At 43.8% G+C, this 23415-nt stretch overlaps 1 protein-coding gene across 1 annotated transcript in view; it reads left to right on the forward strand.

Moving 5' to 3' along the window:
- Positions 1 to 9092, forward strand: part of COL17A1 (collagen type XVII alpha 1 chain) — a 36677-nt gene extending 27585 nt beyond the window's left edge. The window contains exons 38-56 of the mRNA XM_072131185.1: positions 34 to 75; positions 209 to 313; positions 415 to 492; positions 575 to 631; positions 992 to 1027; positions 1142 to 1195; positions 1270 to 1383; positions 1476 to 1523; positions 1806 to 1949; positions 2363 to 2473; positions 2617 to 2694; positions 2975 to 3073; positions 3991 to 4146; positions 4240 to 4383; positions 4498 to 4713; positions 5003 to 5155; positions 5238 to 5309; positions 5543 to 5605; positions 6536 to 9092. Coding sequence (XP_071987286.1) covers positions 34 to 75; positions 209 to 313; positions 415 to 492; positions 575 to 631; positions 992 to 1027; positions 1142 to 1195; positions 1270 to 1383; positions 1476 to 1523; positions 1806 to 1949; positions 2363 to 2473; positions 2617 to 2694; positions 2975 to 3073; positions 3991 to 4146; positions 4240 to 4383; positions 4498 to 4713; positions 5003 to 5155; positions 5238 to 5309; positions 5543 to 5605; positions 6536 to 6585 — 1820 coding nt within the window. The 3' untranslated portion in view covers positions 6586 to 9092. The remainder of the gene's footprint in view (positions 1 to 33; positions 76 to 208; positions 314 to 414; positions 493 to 574; positions 632 to 991; positions 1028 to 1141; positions 1196 to 1269; positions 1384 to 1475; positions 1524 to 1805; positions 1950 to 2362; positions 2474 to 2616; positions 2695 to 2974; positions 3074 to 3990; positions 4147 to 4239; positions 4384 to 4497; positions 4714 to 5002; positions 5156 to 5237; positions 5310 to 5542; positions 5606 to 6535) is intronic.
- Positions 9093 to 23415: the final 14323 nt, after the last annotated feature.

The raw sequence follows: 23415 nt of genomic DNA on the forward strand, positions 1-23415 counted from the left end.
AAAATTAATAATTTTTATTCTTCACTAATACAGCACAACAACTGCCAGGACCCCCTGGACCACCAGGACCCCCAGGTAAGACTAGCCAATGGGCGCTGCTCTGCAATTTTACTAATACATTTAATTATCCAGATCAGATACAATTAAGAACGTCATAAAAATCACATTTGCAAACAGGAACTAACCCAAATATTCTGGTTTATGATAGGAGCTTCAATTCAAGGACCACCAGGACAAGCAGGTGCTCAAGGTCCTCCCGGAGCACAAGGCCAAGCAGGTCCTGCCGGCGCAGCAGGTCCCCCAGGACCACCAGGTAAGAAACATTATATTCTTCATATTACAGTCCTCTATACATTGCTTTAAAGTCCATATGGCATATAAGACAATAATATTCTGCTCATCATGGTTTTACAGGAGAGGCTAAACAAGGACCTCCAGGCCCACCAGGACCTGCAGGACCAGCTGGACCACCAGGAACTGCATCAGCCGCAGGTATGAAAAGATTCCTTTTTTCTGTCAGGAGACATTGCAAATAATTGCTGATATTCAACATTGCTGTCATGTGTTTCTACAGATGGAGCTGCTGGACCCCCTGGACCTCCAGGAACACCAGGAACTAAAGGAGACCCAGGTAAGAATCAGGAAGTAGCAGTGATATTAGGAAAATAGATAGATCTGACTTTTTAAAGGAAATGTATCATATGTCGGTGCACAATAGAAGCCCCACTGCTCGGATACATCGAGAGGCTTAGGCTGATAGCTGGCGTAGCTTAAAAAACGTAAGGTGAACGTTTGCATGTGGTCCACTCTGCCGCTGGCCGCGCCCTCTCCGTGCCCATTTGTAAATTGAGGCATTTCACAAGTAATTGGGATTAATTCAGAGCTTTTATGTAAGTTTTCTGGCGTCACAACCCTGATAAATGTCCCCCATCATGTCTATGTTTAGGTTACGATCCAGATGCTTAACCGCTCTTCTGTTGTCTTCTTCTAGGTGATCCAGGTCAAAGAGGCGTTCCAGGCCAAGCAGGTGAGACATGCATCGTATTTTTACTTTTTTCATTTTATTTCACTATAAATTAAATATTAATGCAAGAACGTGGCTGTAGGATTAGTTCTAAAAACTTTTATTTCCGTTATGAAGGTCAACCAGGCGATCCAGGTCCTCCAGGAATGCAAGGACCACCAGGCCGGGATGGTGAGTTTAATCACACATTGGTAAATGTTTGGTTCGATACTTAGAGATGTACTAATCTTCATACAACATTGTAGGTGCTTCCACTGTTGGACCATCCGGACCTCCGGGAAATCCAGGATCACCAGGATCTCCAGGAGCACCTGGAAACCCCGGCCAACCAGGTCCACAAGGACCACCAGGAGAAAGAGGTATAGCATCTGAAAGACAGGGGTGAACATTTTCATAGTTTGTTGTGTCCTATATACATTCCTATCAATAATTTATTTATCTACCAACACAGGTGAAGCTGGAATCCCAGGTGCTCCCGGAATACCAGGAAGTTCTAGAGGTGAGAACTAATGCAGATATTAAACATAGCAGGTATCAATGGCAGGACTGGCTAGGTCCATATGGTCCTTACCCATAGCGTTATCAGTCCTGCTGTAGATCCTGAGTTGTACCATTCTAGACAACCATAAGCAGAATTCCAGGGTAGAACCAACCAACAAACATCATGTAGTTTCTCCGCTCCATCCCCTTCTTTCTTCAATAATATCTTAAAGTAGAAAAAAATTTCCAGTTTTGTCTTTAAAGTACTGTACAGCTGTGTAACCAGTTTTATCCTTTTCAGGCCCACCTGGAGGTAGACCTGGCCAAGGATCACCTGGCCCACCTGGCCCACCAGGTCCTCCCGGTCCTCCTGGTCCTCCTGGACCTCCTGGTGATGGTCGTGGCGCAGAAGAAGTCCAACAATATATTGCACAATACCTTCAAAGTAAGTACCTGCCCTTAAGAGATTATTCACATGGGCAGTGTCTTTGGCTGTCCGAATATGAGACGTGTCTGATTCCGACAAATTCACTAAATGCAAGTGCAGTTTTTATCGGACCAAGCCTAGAATATTTGAACAGAACTCCGTCAGTTCTATGTTTGGTCCATTAAAACCCACACTCTCACGGAGCAGGCTTGTGAGCAACGGGGCTGAGTAGGACAACACTCAGCTGAACTTGGACAGATACAACTCAATAGAGGCATTCACATGGATGCTCTGTCTTCGCAGGCAAACCCTCAGCATCCCCTGACCCTTAGACAAATCGGGTCCATAGAGTTTTTTTCTGATGTACTATAGCTTGTCTGAATACAGCCTCTCCAGTGATATGATATTAAATATAATTGGTTTATATTTAGGCGAAAATGTCAGAAATTACTTGATTGGGCCTCAGGGACCACCAGGACCACCAGGTGGACAAGAAGTGGACTATGCAGAACTGGCCAGCCGAGTCATGACCTACATAAGAAGTAAGTGTTTGTTATTGGGCCTCATTTATTGATTTTATTTATTTTTTGATTGGACATTTTATTGATTTTTTACATTATTTTATTGATTTTTTTATTGAAAAAAATTGCATAACTTTTTAATGTATTGATCCTTTTAATACTAGGTCAACCCCAAGCCGTTGCCGCTGGAAAATTCCTAGGACCTCCAATCACTTATGAAGAAGTCTTATCAATGTTGCAGAGTGAGTATTCTACTTCAAATTATTATTATTTTATTGTTCACTTTTAAAGGGGTCCTCCAGGATTCATAAAACGGGTCATTTTTTACCATAAAACAGCCATTGTCTTGAATGGGAGCAACAGAAGACATAGCCCATAAACAAGAGTATCACTGTCCTGGGAAAAAAACTGTGGACCCTTGTTTATAACCTTAAACAATATGACAACAATGATTTAAAACTACAATGAATTTTCCTAATATAATTAATACATTTTTAAAAAAATCCAATTAATATTTCCTAGACTCCGGGCTACAAATTGGCCTTCCAGGACCCCCTGGACCACCAGGACTGCCAGGAACACCAGGATCCCCATATGGTGACTTAACAGCTTTACTTCAGAGTAAGTGAGATTCTTATATTTTAGTTGTGCATTATGTGATATAACAAGTGTGTAAATTATGTTACTGTCAAGTAATAATTGCAAAGCTATCACTGTGTTTAAAGGGAGTCTACCAGTAGTTTTGACCATAAAAAGCTGCAGCTCGTGTTAGATATTGTCCTTAGAGATCTGTGTAATCAGACATTTGTGTGTGTTGTTAGTAGCAGCAGGACTGTGAAAAATGGATTTCTAGTTATTATTGTAGATTTTCCAAGAGCACTGGGGGCGTGTCCTAACATTGCTGTGCTCCTACCATTCTGCATTGAACTGCCCCCTCAACCTTGCTCTGAGAGACAGCTGTAATATTCAATCCCATGTACTAGTAATATATTAGGTTATTCCAGTAGTTATATATATCAGGTTAAATGGTAGCAAGTGACTGCGCTCCTGATGCTACCCCTTATCCTGCTGCAGTTGGTGCTGCCTGAGGCAAGAGGTTCAACCCGCCTTATGGCTGGTGCCCCTCTGCGCATCATGCAGCATCACTTGATGTTATCCTCACCCTGCAGGTCATTCCAGATTATACCAAGAAGCTCGTAGCTATCCAGCACAAGACTGTGCGTCCCGGCTTAGAATTTGGGGTATAACAATGCACATGTATTGTCCATAAATTATGACAATGCTGCCTAGGGACACACCCTGTTGACCAGGGCAATGATAAGGCCTAGTTTTCAATTTACTTATACATTTCCAGGAGAAATGTCAAAACTATTTAATAGGAAATTTGAGGAGAATCCTACTAAGTACTTAAAATTTGTCAGAATTTTAAAAAATAAATTCCAAGTACTGATAGAATCTGGAGATCGTTCATTGTTTAGACTTGAATTATCATATTACGATGTTATTATGTTAATGATGTTATGTATTTATTTCTCCAGCATCTGATTTTAGTGGAGTTGTTGGCCCACCTGGTCCACCGGGACAACCTGGCCGCCCAGGTCGCCCTGGCCCTCAAGGACCTGTGGGACCTCCAGGACCTTCAGGCGCTAGTCTGACAAGTTTCAATAAGGAAGATATCGCCAACTACCTACAAAGTAAGTACATAGACCTAAGTACTAAATAAAATTCTGACCCATCTTATTCAGATATCATAGTCCTGATCATATAAATGATATTTATTGTATTAGGTACTGGATTCATGTCAGGCCCTCCAGGTCCACCAGGACCTCCAGGACCACAGGGACCACCAGGAAATGGAGCCGGCCTTGTTTCTTATACTGAGGACAACAGGAGTGATCGCTTTAAGACTGAGCTTATGGAATACCTGACAAGTAAGTCTACAAATTATCAATCTATGACTATGTCTATAATGAAAGAATGAGGAATATCTGTATCTACAAGGATGTATATGATTAGTGGACTAAGTCTCTCCATTTCTCCACTAGGTGACAACATTCGTAGATACATCTCTGGACCACCAGGTCCACCTGGACCTCCTGGCCCTCAAGGTCTAAGAGGTCCAAAGGGTGACACTGGAGTGATATCATCATCCTCATTATCAGGCTCATCTTCATCAGGATCATCGTACTCTTCCTCCTCCTCGTCATCATTGTCATTGGATTATAATGAGGTCTCATCCCGTGTGGCGGAACAGATTAGGAGTAAGTTATATTGTACAGGCAGAAGATGTAAAGGAGCAGCAGAGATAGACTAGGGCTAAGGTTTCTTCATTCTGAAGGCCCGTGGAGCCCTTACCACTCACTTTGTGTGGTGAAAAATTCCTAAACTTTTAAGACAAGTGGCCAACCCCTTTGAACATACTCATAGTTCATACTTCCAGGATAGGAGTTTTTGTAGGATCTTGCCTCGTACCTCTGCACACTACGAACTGTTATTATATCCTTGTATTTAGAGCAGTATTTTAATATTTTTGATATCTCCAAACTTCAGCCCAAGGTCTTCTAGGAGATGTGTCATATGGACTTCAGAGAACTGTTATAACCGGTCCTCAAGGGCCTCCAGGACCACCAGGCCCACCCGGAATCTGCCAAGTATATGCAACCCATGCCAACATCACCACTGACCTCATGGAAGTTTTCAGACGTAAGGAAGACCTTCTATTTATTATGTGATATACATTTACTTTATTATACACTAATAATCCCTTCCCTATGTTATTTTACAGTTCATGGTACCGTTGCTGGACCACCGGGATTACCAGGACAGAAGGGAGACAGAGGATTCCCAGGTCCTAAAGGTGAGTCTCGAATTTTATAGATACTTCATTCACAGAATTGTAATGGATACCTTAATAGAAACCAGGAGGACCCCATTGTAACTCGTTGGGGTCCACTGGTCAACATTTGGTTTTGTCAGTATGAACCAGAATATTGGCTGCTTTTGGAAGACATGGTCCTAGTATGAACATGGCCCAAGATTGGAACATCTAAATTGGCCTTCACGTGTTTAATATGTATTATGTCTCCACAGGTGACAGAGGAGAGCAAGGCTTTGTTGGAGCACAAGGTCCCAGAGGAGCAAAAGGAGAGAAAGGTACAGTATCCCGTAACTCTGTTATTCTGGAAAGTGGATCACATGGTGGTCTGACTTCTCGGACCACCACTGACCTCAAGAACAAGAGTTATGTCCCTCTAATTAATAGAGCAACAGGCTGGGCATTTCTAATGTTGGTAGTGAACATTATGAATGAAGCGACAAGGTGTATGCTTGACCTGGCGCTTCATTTATTAGAGGGGTGGGGGGGGGGGCAGAACCCTCTATCATTTGGGTTCCCAGTGGTTGGAATAGTCAGTACAGCCCTTATCTTGTGGGACAACCTTTTATCCAAACCATTTAATGGAGGACCACCATAACGGTTTGTCAGAACCTTCTACTTCCACATATGTTGGTTACAAAATTGGCTTCCCATGTAGAGGATCCTGTGAGGTCCAAACCTTACTCATTTTCCTCATTATGGATCTACCAAGCCATAATTTCTTTGTCATGTCATGCAATAAATGTTGGTTCTGCACAGATGTAACTGAGAAACTATTAGACCCGGCGGCTTTGAGGTTTCTAAAGTTCATTGTATTTGGAAGAACCATGTTAGGCCTAGTCAAGATGGTGGAGAACCTTCTTTTTCCCATATCATTGGCCTACTAAGACACAATTTTCTAATCCTGTTCTCCAAAAAATTCTTTAGCGCTGGATGATTGTTTAAAAAATATGGACCTAATGGCCTTGAGGTCATTCAATATAACTAGACCTAATCAGACCTGATGGTGGTGTATGTTATTATCTACACCATTGGTCTACTAAGCCACAATTTTGTCATCAGATTCCTAAAAAAAAATCCCCCTTTATGGAATTAAGATGAAACATTTGACCTGGTGGGCTTGAGGTCTCCATAATCATGCCATTGTGTTCCAGATGGACAATTTTCCAATCCACGTGACTAAATCCACGCTTTTTGTTTCTTTATAGGAGAACAAATTGTTTTAGGGAAACGGAAAAGAAGAAGCATTGGTGTCTGATCGTTTCATCTCATTGCCATGGACTTATCAGCCCATGTTGCTTGATACGTTGAGAATACATCAGCCGGAGCCGGTGGTTACATCATCCTTACTCTTCCGCTCTTGGCTTTCACTAAGGATTTGGCGCGTATCAAGCAATATGTCCCAGTAATTTTCCACATCACTGCTTCCATTAATCAGAAGTCTCTCAAGAATTCGAAAAGGAAAAGTTAAGATGTGTAAATTTTTGTGTGTAACTTTTTTGATATGGTCTTTGAATTACTTATGCCACAAAAACATCCGTGGGGCATTAAAACTAAGGGTAGAAAAGGGGGAGGGGGCAAAATTTTGGTGACCAATTCAAATACAAGTATCCCAACCCATGAGGATCTATGGACGCCACCTGTATAATTGGTATCATTCTAAATCAAGACTGGAAATCGGAAGCTCGAAATGCGTTTGGTTTTCTTGTACCTCTAAGTTCTAAATGGACCAAATTGCATCCAACGACAGTGGCCCGATCCCACAACCGGCGGTCTCATCTCTATCCCTTTATTTATCTCTCACCTTCTATACATTAGTCGTCATTGTGTGGTTTGTGAGGTGTTTTTTTTTTATTAAACGTTCCGTTGTTTTTACGAGAAATTCTTTTTTGTTTTGTTTTTTTTTTTATTTTGTTTTTGTTTTCATTATTACACCTTAGAATGGGTTGAGAGTCCCTGGTCATGTTTACAACCCACCCCATTAGAGAGTAATTCGGATAATGGGTCACATACCGGCAGTGTGTGTATTTATTGATGCCACGGGGATGATGGCTGCTCAGAAACAAGGAGCAAGTGACCAAGTGGGAGGTACCAAAAGTAACCAATCACATTGCAGATTGATTTTTGCAAACACAGATGAGTAGATTAAAGAAGCAATCTGATTGGTTGCTTAGGGCAACTCCTCCATTGGGCTTTACCGGCTTGAAATAGATCCAAATGTACTAAATTAACTCATCATGGCTCCTGTTCCCGCCTATATATCACATTCCATGACAACTAATGAAATAAAATGGTGACAATCATTTTGTCTGACTGGTTGACATGTGGTCTGTCTATAGGTAGGAGGGGACGCCATGTTGGATTATTACATAAGCCTTACCTTTTATGTGCTCTTTTTTGCTGAATTGTTTTTTACTAATACTGTATTATGTACCATGTTATTGAATAGACGATGACACGTATAGTAAGTTATTACCTGGTTCTTCATATGAAAGATCAGGAGTAAAGAGACGTCTCTTATGACAACCTGTGGTTTGTTCCATTGTATGCAGGGGGCTCGCCATGATTCCAGGACTTTTTTTTTTAATGATCACCTAGATCATCAATATTATAATATGTGAGGTCTGACACATAGCACCAGGACGAAGACGCTGGCCATCGGTCACATGACCTGTTCGTAGTTCAGTTTTATTCAGGTGCAATACCAAGCACTGCCACTATAAAATGTATGGAGCTCTAGCTGGTACACTATGAAGAAGCTACAACCCTTGACCAAAGGTTGAATCCCCTTCTTACTGCTGGTTGTTCTGGACACCAGGTAATCTGATATTTAGGTGATCAATATAAAAAAAAAATCCTGGAATATCCCTTTAAGTGAAGCCATCTGAGGTCATACACTCCTATTGTAGTCTTGGAGAGTTTTCATCTTCTGAAATCCTGCATAATACATATGCTCCGATGATGACATGCTGATGTGATTTTGGATACTGTGTGTCAGCAGGTGTACATGATATACAGAAAAGGCGGCCGAGTCATGCTACCTCCAACTGAGCAATCCGGAAAGGAAAGCATTAAACATGGCTGTAACTGTCCACAGGCTGATGGCAGGTTACAATAACCTATGTTATGCTGATATAATCAGCTTTCTGAATCATTTCAGTACTTTCTAAAACTTTATTTCACATTACCTGGCTCCAAGCCAGCAGCGTGTGGTGAGTCCAGGGGCAGGGGGGGTTATCTGCAGGAGCCTGTGTCTCAGTCTCCCTCTTCTTCCTCTCCTATTCCATTTCTCCCCTTCCTGCTGAATGCACATGACTGGAAGAGGGAGGGGAAAGGAGACGGTCAGTGTGGAGGAAATGCATGAAGAGACTGAGAGACAGTCCTCTGCAGCTGCCCTTGTTCCCCAGGACTCACCACACACTACTGGCAGGAAGTCAGGTAATGTGAAATAAAGTTTTAGAAAGTACTGAAATGACTACTGTCAAAATACATTTAAAAAAAAAAAAATCAGCATTGCAGAGGCTATTGGAAACTGTCACCAGCTAAAAATCCCATTCCTGGTGACAGGTTCTTTGTAAATAGTATTTCAACACTTTCCCTTCCAGACTGCTTAGTTGAAAGGGTACAGGGGTGGTTGAAATTCCGCACCCCAGAAAGACCACAGTGCTCAACCTCAGCCTGATGCTTACTCTGTGTGAAATTTGTAATGACAACAGACACGTGCACTTTGTGTAAAACAGAATAAAGAACTTTTTTTAAATTGTATCTGGGATTCTGTAGTATTTTTTCATGATTTTTAGATTTTATTGTATAAGTATGCAAAGGACTGACCTGTCCCCTCTTCTTCTCATAGTTGCAACGTCCCTGCCAATGCGCATGGCAGAGGAATTGCAAATAAGCTTTTTTTTACTCCTTTAGTACATATAGAGGTAATTGAGCAGCGGTAGATTCAGCCTGGATAGGCAAGGGTTAAAGGAATGTTACTATCATCATCCAATGATGTTCCACTATTGTAACTGGAGTGTGATTGGAGAAGGAGACCACCTGACTAGGGGAGTAACTAAACCCTTAGTCAGGGGAGGAGTTAGCTCTCAACACAAGAGGAGCTCTGAGCACATGCTCTGCACACAGGCCTCTTAGGCCTCAGCTCAGCTATTACAGACAGAGTGACATAGGACTAACAGGACAAAGCTGCAGCTTCCAGGATTGGACACAGCTCCATCCCAGCCTGCCCCTGCATCCAGGCTGGTGACACAACTCCTGAGGTTCCTCTCCAAAATCACTCCAGTACTGCATTTGCACAGAATCGTTTGGCGTGTTGTTACCGTTGGTTGAATAAAGAACTGTAAGTTACTTTTATGCACAACATTGCCTACGTTTGGTCCCTGCTATGGCTGTATCACCACCAAGGGTGCCCCATCTTTCTACCAGGGACACATACTACCAGAGCCGGATCATCATTGGCGCTAATGGAGCGCCAGCGCCGGGCCCCCGGATCCGGATTTATTGGTTGGGGGCCCCCGGCCTGGCGCTTCAATAGCGCCGATGCTCAAGCTCCTGCTGGGGCCCCGGCGGGCCCCGACACTCGCCTCGGCAATCGGGCAGGTGCCTCCGTCCGTCCAGACAGGAAGCTCCTGCCCGTCACTGTATAGTGCTCGATGCGGCCGTTTCCGGCCGCTCGAGCACTATTACTGGAGCGATGTGGCCGGAAGACAACCCCGGCGCACATCGCTCCATGCACTAGGATGCGCGGCCGCGTGATTACGTCATCACGCGGCCGCGCACCCTTTCCTGCAGGGCCGCGGCAAGAAGATAGAAGACGCGGGACCCGAGGTGAGTATAAGGTTTTATTTTTTTTTACATCAAACAGCAGTAAAAGATGGTGGGCATCATATTAGTTAATTGTGTGGGGGCAGCATATTAAATAATTAATTGTGTGGGGGCAGCATATTAAATAATTAATTGTGTGGGGGCAGCATATTAAATAATTAATTGTGTGGGGGCAGCATATTAAATAGATCACTGTGATGGGCAGCATATTAAATAGTTAATTATGGGGGGGCAGCATATTAAATAATTGTGTGGCTGGCAGCATATTAAATAGTTAATTATGGGGGGGCAGCATATTTAATAGTTAATTGTGTGTGTGTGAGGGGTACAATATTAGCTCTGAGGCTTACATGTACGGCGCAGAAGTGTGGGACCTGTATGAAGAAGGCTCACGTGCTGAGCCCTCTCCATACAGCAGTGGGGTTTGCTGCATACTGCAGCAAACATCCACCGCTAATACCCACGATTAGTGCTAGTGCCTACAGTGGGTATTAACCCTTCTGATGCTGCCGCCAACATTTAAAGGACGGTGGCACATTGGTGCCGCCATCTTTGTTCCGATCGTTACTCGCTCCCTGGGACGTCATCGGGGGGCAGCGATCGGTTGCCATGATAGCATTGAGTCTTCGTCAGACCCAAGGCTGCATGGCATCTGCAGTTTCGTCACAATGTGCCAGTGGCTCATTGTAATGAATAATGTGTAATAATTGCATATACTGCAATACAGTAGTACTGTAGTATATAGTAGGAACGATCAGACCATCTAGGGTTAAAGTACTCAAAAAATAGTAAACTATTTTTAGAACTGATACTAATTTATTAAACAGTAAAAATCACAAACACGTTAGTTATGGCCATGTCTCAAAATGTCCGATCTATCAAAATATAAAAACGGTTATTGCTGGTGTTGAACCACATAACTGAAAATGGCGCCCAAATGTCCGAAACGCAACTTTGACACCATTTTACATAACATAAAAAATGTGATAAAAACTGATCAAAAGGTCTCACAGTCCTCAAAATGGTAGCAATGAAAACGTCAGCTCATCACACCAAAAATAACTCCTCACGTATCTCAGTACCATATATACTCAAGTATAAGCCAACCCTTATATAGCCAACACCTGCCCCTGATATAGCCTTCCCCCGTATACAACTTTCCTTTGCCTCCACAGGTCTTCTCTTGTTCCGTCGGCAGCGTGTACAGACCTGCCGCTGCCGATGGAAGAAGAGAAGACCTGCGGGGGTGCTGGAAAGGTGACTTTTTTTTCCCTTGACTCGAGTATAAGCCTTGAGTATATACGCTATGAAAAAGTTATTAGCGTCAGACAAAACCCCTTTTTTTCTTGATGAGGTTTTATTTTTTTCAAATGTATTAAAACTCAATAAAACCTCTATAAATTTATTTTCCCTGTGATCTTGCAAAAAAATACATTTGGGGGCCCAGTATATCAGTATATTACATAATTAATGGACGGGGGGTCAGTATATTAAATAACTAAATGGGGGGGGGGGGCAGTATATTAAATAATTACTTGAGGGGCCAGCCTTTAAAGTGTGGCACCCCAGTATATTAGAAAGGGCCATGAATAGGTAGGTTAATTCATTAAAGGGAGTAATATATAAATTAAGTAATGGGGGAAATATATATTGTGTAATTAGGGGGTGACATATATAATTAGGGGTACAGTATCACTCAGGGTCTGTAGTATAGTAATATATGCAGGGGACACAGAGGTTTAATTATGGGGTATATTTGGGGGGGCATATTTCTGTTATCCAGGTGGCATTATAATGTGAGTAACTGTGGTATTTTTAGGTGCAAAGTGTGGGGCATGTGCTGCCAGGAGCAGAAGACATCTGGTGGAAAATTCTTCAGCCATAAGTTACATCGATTCTGGCCCTGAAGGAGAAGACATGTCACCTGTGAGGTACTAGATGCCACTTCTACCTGTGTCAGATCAGTATTGTACTCACTGACTAACCTTCTAGTTTGAGACATCTCTCAGCTTGTACTGTACATGTCCTGTAATATTCCTAGTGTTCATAGTGAGCCAGCATTGGGATGTGGGGTTATTGTCATCAATTATTGTTATGGTTTTCAGCATTTTCTTATTGATAATATTGGTGCTGTGACTTCAGTGTTGTGTATTAACCCCCTGTACTGTGACATCACTGTGTGTGTAACCGCCCCCTGTGCTGTAACGTCACTGTTGTGCATTAACCCCCTGTGCTATGACATCACTGTTGTGCATTAACCCCCTGTGCTGTGACATCACTGTGTGTGTGTCTTAACCCCCTGCGCTGGGACATCACTGTGTGTGTGTATCAGCCCCCTGAATTGTGACAGCACTTCATGTGTAACAGTCCCCTGTACTGTGACATCACTGTTGTGCATTAACCCCTTGGGCTGTGACATCACTGTGTGTGTATCAGCCCCCTGTGCTGTGACATCACTGTGTTTGTGTATTGACCCCCTGTGCTGGGACATCACTGTGTGTGTTTACCATCCCCCTGTGCTGTGACATCACTGTTGTGTATTAATCCCCTGTGCTGTGACATCACTGTGTGTGTGTGTATCAATCCCCTGTGCTGGGACATCACTGTGTGTGTATCAGCCCCCTTTGCTGTGACATCACTGTTGTGTATTAACCCCCTGTGCTGTGACATCACTGTGTGTGTGTATCTGCCCTCTGTACTGTGACAGCACTGTGTGTGTATAAACACCCTGTGCTAGGACATCACTGTGTGTATGTATTTATCCCCTGTGCTATCACTGTGTGTGTGCGTATGTGTGTATTAATCCGCTGTGACATCACTGTGTGTGTATTAACAACTGTGCCTAATAAATTCATAAGGGGAGGACCTACCTAATGATTTATTAAAGGAGAGTCCTGCCTAATGAAATGCTAAGGGGGAGACCTACCTAATGAAGTACTATGGGGGGAACCTGCATAATGGGTTATGTACAGTGTGGTCACTGTTAGTATAGTCAGTTGTGTGGTGAGAGGTATATATGATATATGTAGGGGAGAGTATGGCCAGTTGTGGTGTGAGGGGTATATATGATATATGTGGGAACACAGTGTGGTCAGTTGTGTGGTGAGTGGTATATATGATATATGTGGGGGCAAAGTGTGGTCAGTTGTGGTGTGAGTGGTATATATGACGTATGTGGGGGTACAGTGTGGTCAGTTGTGGTGTGAGTGGTATATATGATGTATGTGGGGGCACAGTGTGGTCAGTTGTGGTGTGAGGGGTATATATGATATATGTGGGGCACAGTGTGGTCAGTTGTGGTGTGAGTGGTATATATGACGTATGTGGGGGTACAGTGTGGTCAGTTGTGGTGTGAGGGGCATATATGATATATGTGGGGCACAGTGTGGTCAGTTGTGGTGTGAGGAGTATATATGATATATGTGGGGCACAGTGTGGTCAGTTGTGGTGTGAGGGGTATATATGATATATGTGGGAGCACAGTGTGGTCAGTTGTGGTGTGAGGGGTATATATGATATATGTGGGGTACAGTGTGGACAGTTGTGGTGTGAGGGGTATATATGATATATGTGGAGGCACAGTGTGGTCAGTTGTGGTGTGAGGGGTATATATGATATATGTGGGGGTACAGTGTGATCAGTTGTGGTGTGAGGGGTATATATGATATATGTGGGGGTACAGTGTGATCAGTTGTGGTGTGAGGGGTATATATGATATATGTGGGGGTACAGTGTGGTCAGTTGTGGTGTGAGGGGTATATATGATATATGTGGGGGCACAGTGTGGTCAGTTGTGGTGTGAGGGGTATATATGATATATGTGGGAACACAGTGTGGTCAGTTGTGGTGTGAGGGGTATATATGATATATGTGGGGGTACAGTGTAATCAGTTGTGGTGTGAGGGGTATATATGATATATGTGGGGTCACAGTGTGGTCAGTTGTGGTGTGAGGGGTATATATGATATATGTAGGGGTACAGTGTGGTCAGTTGTGGTGTGAGGAGTATATATGATATATGTGGGGTCACAGTGTGGTCAGTTGTGGTGTGAGGGGTATATATGATATATGTAGGGGTACAGTGTGGTCAGTTGTGGTGTGAGGGGTATATATGATATATGTGGGGGCACAGTGTGGTCAGTTGTGGTGTGAGGGGTATATATGATATATGTGGGAACACAGTGTGGTCAGTTGTGGTGTGAGGGGTATATATGATATATGTGGGGGTACAGTGTAATCAGTTGTGGTGTGAGGGGTATATATGATATATGTGGGGTCACAGTGTGGTCAGTTGTGGTGTGAGGGGTATATATGATATATGTAGGGGTACAGTGTGGTCAGTTGTGGTGTGAGGGGTATATATGATATATGTGGGGGTACAGTGTGGTCAGTTGTGGTGTGAGGGGCATATATGATATATGTAGGGGGCACAGTGTGGTCAGTTGTGGTGTGAGGGGTATATATGATATATGTGGGGTACAGTGTGGACAGTTGTGGTGTGAGGGGTATATATGATATATGTGGAGGCACAGTGTGGTCAGTTGTGGTGTGAGGGGTATATATGATATATGTGGGGGTACAGTGTGATCAGTTGTGGTGTGAGGGGTATATATGATATATGTGGGGGCACAGTGTGGTCAGTTGTGGTGTGAGGGGTATATATGATATATGTGGAGCACAGTGTGGTCAGTTGTGGTGTGAGGGGTATATATGATATATGTGGGAACACAGTGTGGTCAGTTGTGGTGTGAGGGGTATATATGATATATGTGGGGGTACAGTGTAATCAGTTGTGGTGTGAGGGGTATATATGATATATGTGGGGTCACAGTGTGGTCAGTTGTGGTGTGAGGGGTATATATGATATATGTAGGGGTACAGTGTGGTCAGTTGTGGTGTGAGGGGTATATATGATATATGTGGGGGTACAGTGTGGTCAGTTGTGGTGTGAGGGGCATATATGATATATGTAGGGGGCACAGTGTGGTCAGTTGTGGTGTGAGGAGTATATATGATATATGTGGAGGTACAGTGTAATCAGTTGTGGTGTGAGGGGTATATATGATATATGTGGGGGCACAGTGTGGTCAGTTGTGGTGTGAGGGGTATATTATATATATGTGGGGGTACAGTGTGGACAGTTGTGGTGTGAGGGGTATATATGATATATGTAGGGGTACAGTGTGGTCAGTTGTGGTGTGAGGGGTATATATGATATATGGGGGCACAGTGTGGTCAGTTGTGGTGTGAGGGGTATATATGATATATGTGGGGGTACAGTGTGGACAGTTGTGGTGTGAGGGGTATATATGATATATGTGGGGGCAAAGTGTGGTCAGTTGTGGTGTGAGTGGTATATATGACGTATGTGGGGGTACAGTGTGGTCAGTTGTGGTGTGAGTGGTATATATGATGTATGTGGGGGTACAGTGTGGTGAGTTGTGGTGTGAGGGATATATATGATATATGTGGGGTACAGTGTGGACAGTTGTGGTGTGAGGGGTATATATGATATATGTGGAGGCACAGTGTGGTCAGTTGTGGTGTGAGGGGTATATATGATATATGTGGGGGTACAGTGTGATCAGTTGTGGTGTGAGGGGTATATATGATATATGTGGGGGTACAGTGTGGTCAGTTGTGGTGTGAGGGGTATATATGATATATGTGGGGGCACAGTGTGGTCAGTTGTGGTGTGAGGGGTATATATGATATATGTGGAGCACAGTGTGGTCAGTTGTGGTGTGAGGGGTATATATGATATATGTGGGAACACAGTGTGGTCAGTTGTGGTGTGAGGGGTATATATGATATATGTGGGGGTACAGTGTAATCAGTTGTGGTGTGAGGGGTATAAATGATATATGTGGGGGCACAGTGTGGTCAGTTGTGGTGTGAGGGGTATATATGATATATGTAGGGGTACAGTGTGGTCAGTTGTGGTGTGAGGGGTATATATGATATATGTGGGGGTACATTGTGGTCAGTTGTGGTGTGAGGGGCATATATGATATATGTAGGGGGCACAGTGTGGTCAGTTGTGGTGTGAGGAGTATATATGATATATGTGGAGGTACAGTGTAATCAGTTGTGGTGTGAGGGGTATATATGATATATGTGGGGGCACAGTGTGGTCAGTTGTGGTGTGAGGGGTATATTATATATATGTGGGGGTACAGTGTGGACAGTTGTGGTGTGAGGGGTATATATGATATATGTAGGGGTACAGTGTGGTCAGTTGTGGTGTGAGGGGTATATATGATATATGGGGGCACAGTGTGGTCAGTTGTGGTGTGAGGGGTATATATGATATATGTGGGGGTACAGTGTGGACAGTTGTGGTGTGAGGGGTATATATGATATATGTGGGGGTACAGTGTAATCAGTTGTGGTGTGAGGGGTATATATGATATATGTGGGGCACAGTGTGGTGAGTTGTGGTGTGAGGGGTATATATGATATATGTGGGGGTACAGTGTGGTCAGTTGTGGTGTGAGCGGTATATATGATATATGTGGGGGTACAGTGTGGTCAGGTGTGGTGTGAGGGGTATATATGATATATGTGGGGGTACAGTGTGATCAGTTGTGGTGTGAGGGGTATATATGATATATGTGGGGGTACAGTGTGATCAGTTGTGGTGTGAGGGGTATATATGATATATGTGGGGGTACAGTGTGGTCAGTTGTGGTGTGAGGGGTATATATGATATATGTGGGGGCACAGTGTGGTCAGTTGTGGTGTGAGGGGTATATATGATATATGTGGAGCACAGTGTGGTCAGTTGTGGTGTGAGGGGTATATATGATATATGTGGGGGTACAGTGTAATCAGTTGTGGTGTGAGGGGTATAAATGATATATGTGGGGGCACAGTGTGGTCAGTTGTGGTGTGAGGGGTATATATGATATATGTAGGGGTACAGTGTGGTCAGTTGTGGTGTGAGGGGTATATATGATATATGTGGGGGTACAGTGTGGTCAGTTGTGGTGTGAGGGGCATATATGATATATGTAGGGGGCACAGTGTGGTCAGTTGTGGTGTGAGGAGTATATATGATATATGTGGAGGTACAGTGTAATCAGTTGTGGTGTGAGGGGTATATATGATATATGTGGGGGCACAGTGTGGTCAGTTGTGGTGTGAGGGGTATATTATATATATGTGGGGGTACAGTGTGGACAGTTGTGGTGTGAGGGATATATATGATATATGTAGGGGTACAGTGTGGTCAGTTGTGGTGTGAGGGGTATATATGATATATGGGGGCACAGTGTGGTCAGTTGTGGTGTGAGGGGTATATATGATATATGTGGGGGTACAGTGTGGACAGTTGTGGTGTGAGGGGTATATATGATATATGTGGGGGTACAGTGTAATCAGTTGTGGTGTGAGGGGTATATATGATATATGTGGGGCACAGTGTGGTGAGTTGTGGTGTGAGGGGTATATATGATATATGTGGGGGTACAGTGTGGTCAGTTGTGGTGTGAGCGGTATATATGATATATGTGGGAACACAGTGTGGTCAGTTGTGGTGTGAGGGGTATATATGATATATGTGGGGGTACAGTGTAATCAGTTGTGGTGTGAGGGGTATATATGATATATGTGGGGTCACAGTGTGGTCAGTTGTGGTGTGAGGGGTATATATGATATATGTAGGGGTACAGTGTGGTCAGTTGTGGTGTGAGGGGTATATATGATATATGTGGGGGTACAGTGTGGTCAGTTGTGGTGTGAGGGGCATATATGATATATGTAGGGGGCACAGTGTGGTCAGTTGTGGTGTGAGGAGTATATATGATATATGTGGAGGTACAGTGTAATCAGTTGTGGTGTGAGGGGTATATATGATATATGTGGGGGCACAGTGTGGTCAGTTGTGGTGTGAGGGGTATATTATATATATGTGGGGGTACAGTGTGGACAGTTGTGGTGTGAGGGGTATATATGATATATGTAGGGGTACAGTGTGGTCAGTTGTGGTGTGAGGGGTATATATGATATATGGGGGCACAGTGTGGTCAGTTGTGGTGTGAGGGGTATATATGATATATGTGGGGGTACAGTGTGGACAGTTGTGGTGTGAGGGGTATATATGATATATGTGGGGGCAAAGTGTGGTCAGTTGTGGTGTGAGTGGTATATATGACGTATGTGGGGGTACAGTGTGGTCAGTTGTGGTGTGAGTGGTATATATGATGTATGTGGGGGTACAGTGTGGTGAGTTGTGGTGTGAGGGATATATATGATATATGTGGGGTACAGTGTGGACAGTTGTGGTGTGAGGGGTATATATGATATATGTGGAGGCACAGTGTGGTCAGTTGTGGTGTGAGGGGTATATATGATATATGTGGGGGTACAGTGTGATCAGTTGTGGTGTGAGGGGTATATATGATATATGTGGGGGTACAGTGTGGTCAGTTGTGGTGTGAGGGGTATATATGATATATGTGGGGGCACAGTGTGGTCAGTTGTGGTGTGAGGGGTATATATGATATATGTGGAGCACAGTGTGGTCAGTTGTGGTGTGAGGGGTATATATGATATATGTGGGAACACAGTGTGGTCAGTTGTGGTGTGAGGGGTATATATGATATATGTGGGGGTACAGTGTAATCAGTTGTGGTGTGAGGGGTATAAATGATATATGTGGGGGCACAGTGTGGTCAGTTGTGGTGTGAGGGGTATATATGATATATGTAGGGGTACAGTGTGGTCAGTTGTGGTGTGAGGGGTATATATGATATATGTGGGGGTACAGTGTGGTCAGTTGTGGTGTGAGGGGCATATATGATATATGTAGGGGGCACAGTGTGGTCAGTTGTGGTGTGAGGAGTATATATGATATATGTGGAGGTACAGTGTAATCAGTTGTGGTGTGAGGGGTATATATGATATATGTGGGGGCACAGTGTGGTCAGTTGTGGTGTGAGGGGTATATTATATATATGTGGGGGTACAGTGTGGACAGTTGTGGTGTGAGGGGTATATATGATATATGTAGGGGTACAGTGTGGTCAGTTGTGGTGTGAGGGGTATATATGATATATGTGGGGCACAGTGTGGTGAGTTGTGGTGTGAGGGGTATATATGATATATGTGGGGGTACAGTGTGGTCAGTTGTGGTGTGAGCGGTATATATGATATATGTGGGGGTACAGTGTGGTCAGGTGTGGTGTGAGGGGTATATATGATATATGTGGGGGTACAGTGTGATCAGTTGTGGTGTGAGGGGTATATATGATATATGTGGGGGTACAGTGTGATCAGTTGTGGTGTGAGGGGTATATATGATATATGTGGGGGTACAGTGTGGTCAGTTGTGGTGTGAGGGGTATATATGATATATGTGGGGGCACAGTGTGGTCAGTTGTGGTGTGAGGGGTATATATGATATATGTGGAGCACAGTGTGGTCAGTTGTGGTGTGAGGGGTATATATGATATATGTGGGGGTACAGTGTAATCAGTTGTGGTGTGAGGGGTATAAATGATATATGTGGGGGCACAGTGTGGTCAGTTGTGGTGTGAGGGGTATATATGATATATGTAGGGGTACAGTGTGGTCAGTTGTGGTGTGAGGGGTATATATGATATATGTGGGGGTACAGTGTGGTCAGTTGTGGTGTGAGGGGCATATATGATATATGTAGGGGGCACAGTGTGGTCAGTTGTGGTGTGAGGAGTATATATGATATATGTGGAGGTACAGTGTAATCAGTTGTGGTGTGAGGGGTATATATGATATATGTGGGGGCACAGTGTGGTCAGTTGTGGTGTGAGGGGTATATTATATATATGTGGGGGTACAGTGTGGACAGTTGTGGTGTGAGGGGTATATATGATATATGTAGGGGTACAGTGTGGTCAGTTGTGGTGTGAGGGGTATATATGATATATGGGGGCACAGTGTGGTCAGTTGTGGTGTGAGGGGTATATATGATATATGTGGGGGTACAGTGTGGACAGTTGTGGTGTGAGGGGTATATATGATATATGTGGGGGTACAGTGTAATCAGTTGTGGTGTGAGGGGTATATATGATATATGTGGGGCACAGTGTGGTGAGTTGTGGTGTGAGGGGTATATATGATATATGTGGGGGTACAGTGTGGTCAGTTGTGGTGTGAGCGGTATATATGATATATGTGGGGGTACAGTGTGGTCAGGTGTGGTGTGAGGGGTATATATGATATATGTGGGGGCACAGTGTGGTCAGTTGTGGTGTGAGGAGTATATATGATATATATGGGGGCACAGTGTGGTCAGTTGTGGTGTGAGGGGGATATATGATATATATGGGGGCTCAGTGTGGTCAGTTGTGGTGTGAGAGGTATATATGATATATGTGGGGGCACAGTGTGGTCAGTTGTGGTGTGAGAGGTATATATGATATATGTGGGGGTACAGTGTGGTCAGTTGTGGTGTGAGAGGTATATATGATATATGTGGGGGTACAGTGTGGTCAGGTGTGGTGTGAGGGGTATATATGATATATGTGGTGGCACAGTGTGGTCAGTTGTGTGGTGAGAGGTATATATGATATATGAGAGGGTACAGTGTGGTCAGTTGTGGTGTGAGGGGTATATATGATGTATATATGATATATGTGGGGGCACAGTGTGGTCAGTTGTGGTGTGAGCGGTATATATGATATATGTGGGGGTACAGTGTGGTCAGTTGTGGTGTGAGGGGTATATATGATATATGTGAGGGTACAGTGTGGTCAGTTGTGGTGTGAGCGGTATATATGATATATGTGGGGGCACAGTGTGGTCAGTTGTGGTGTGAGGGGTATATATGATATATGTGGGGGTACAGTGTGGTCAGTTGTGGTGTGAGGGGTATATATGATATATGTGAGGGTACAGTGTGGTCAGTTGTGGTGTGAGCGGTATATATGATATATGTGGGGGCACAGTGTGGTCAGTTGTGGTGTGAGGGGTATATATGATATATGTGGGGGTACAGTGTGGTCAGTTGTGGTGTGAGGGGTATATATGATATATGTGGGGGTACAGTGTGGTCAGTTGTGGTGTGAGGGGTATATATGATATTTGTGGGGGCACAGTGTGATCAGTTGTGGTGTGAGGGGTATATATGATATATGTGGGGGTACAGTGTGGTCCTTCTACTATATGCTGGTACATACTGGTCTGTCTGTGTAGGTTATCATATAGTATTGCAGTATTATTCAGTCATTATGTAGTGGTGATAATCAGGATGTAATGTTATTATTTGGGCTTGTACAGCGGTATCATTAGTGATATTGTCCTGTGCTCGGTGGTGTTTGTATTATAACAATATAGCGGTAAAGATCATCAGTAAGTGGAGTTTATAGTTGGTAAATTATTGGTAATACCGGTCATGTTGTGGTAATCCTGTGGGTCAGTTTCGAGGGATCATTTGCAAATTGTAGCGCTATTGTTTGGAATATTGGTCTTATGGTACTTTTATTTGGTAACAGTATTGTGGTATCATTATTCGGTAATAATATGGCGGGCGTATTTTTTAGTTTGTCATGGACCAAAATTGGAAATGGTTTAGTAAAAGTAGGAATTTATCTAAAACTAAAGATTCCTTTGTTTCTAATATCTCTAGAGCTTTGGAACTGTGTAACTATGTGAAATCTTTTTACATATATTGTTGTGGGAGGGGGCCCCACGTCGGCTGCCGAGCTGGGGGGGCCCCATTTTAAATGAGGTGCTCCATACCGCTGGGACACTTAATCTGGCCCTGCATACTACAGACGCTAACGGGTGCTCCAGGGAGAACCAGTACCACAGCCTCTCCCTCCATATAATTTCTTGCTAACACCACCTGCTGGAGACCCACCAGGCTGTAGGACAGCCCTCCGGACAGAAAGAGACTTTCCTGGGACTCTTTCCCCTATTTATTTATCTCAGTCAAGAGACTCTCCTTGAACTGTTTACTATATGTACTACATTAGCATCCACCTCTGCTGAGGCAGAGATAACTCCCAAAGGATTCTGTCCCTTTACATCCAGAGGAGACCCTTTGTTTACTGCACTTTTCCCCACATCAAGGGCTGTGCCCAGAAGATGGACTTTTCTTCAAAAGCCTTCTGAGAGACTTTTAGCCAACCACTACAAGGAAAAGCTTCCAGTGACTCTTGTGTTGCACTGAATGCTCTTTATTTGCAGGAATGAGACATTCTGTTTGCATTTATGTTTTTTTTCTCCACAGGAAAATGGACATTGTGGCACTTTGCTATTGCTACCCTGAGTAGCCATTCTCATGTAACGTTTGTAACATTCAATCACTTACCCATTGGGCTGCTAAAGCCAATGCGTGTTCAATAATGTTTGCACAACTGTCATCTACTGTCAGTAAGTTTGCATTTAACATTTTCAAAGGCTTTGCAGGTGATAGTATGACTGTGTTGGACCGTCTTATATGTAAATCCTGACCGCAAGCTTACGCCTAGAATCTGAGCTCAGTTATTCTGTGGCTTCTATAAACTGCGGGTCCTTAGGGGACCAGGGGTGTTCATTTAGAATCACCTAGATGTCATACACACAGGCAGTTAAAGTGTAAATTGTACTGTATGTATAACGTGTACTACTAGTATTACTATTTGTCGCCAAGGAAGAAGAGTTTTCGAACAAATAGTCAGGCCTTGGTGCAAGGAGGGAATTACAGGACATGACACCACACCTTTCCCTACTACACAGTTGGTTTAAGGGCGTTAGCTAGCAACTGTCACATTCACTGTATTTTGTGTACGTAGTCCAACACCAACCCAGGTGTCTGTCTCCAGGACCACGGGCGGTTTGTCCGCTACACTGCACATAGCCAGCACTTCCCCGAGAGTGCAACGTATTCCATCTTTACCCCTACCGGCTGTTATACACATAGACCCTCCGGATGACATCTGCTGCTGGACAGCAGTGGTTCTCTTTACTCCCATCTGGTCCAATAGTCGAGCCGTGGGCGGCTCTTTCAATTGCCCTGGGGGTATGCAACGTCCCTGCCAATGCACATGGCAGAGGAATTGCGAATAAGCGTTTTTTTTACTCCTCAGTACATATAGAGGTAATTGAGCAGCGGTAGATTCAGCCTGGATAGGCAAGGGTTAAAGGAATGTTAATGTCATCATCCAATGATGTTCCACTATTGTAACTGCAGTGTGATTGGAGAAGGAGACCACCTGGCTAGGGGAGTAACTAAACCCTTAGTCAGGGGAGGAGTTAGCTCTCTTCAGATCAAGCTCTCAACACAGGAGGAGCT

The sequence above is a fragment of the Engystomops pustulosus genome, chromosome 11 (genome assembly GCF_040894005.1).
Source record: "Engystomops pustulosus chromosome 11, aEngPut4.maternal, whole genome shotgun sequence".
NCBI lineage: Eukaryota > Metazoa > Chordata > Amphibia > Anura > Leptodactylidae > Engystomops > Engystomops pustulosus.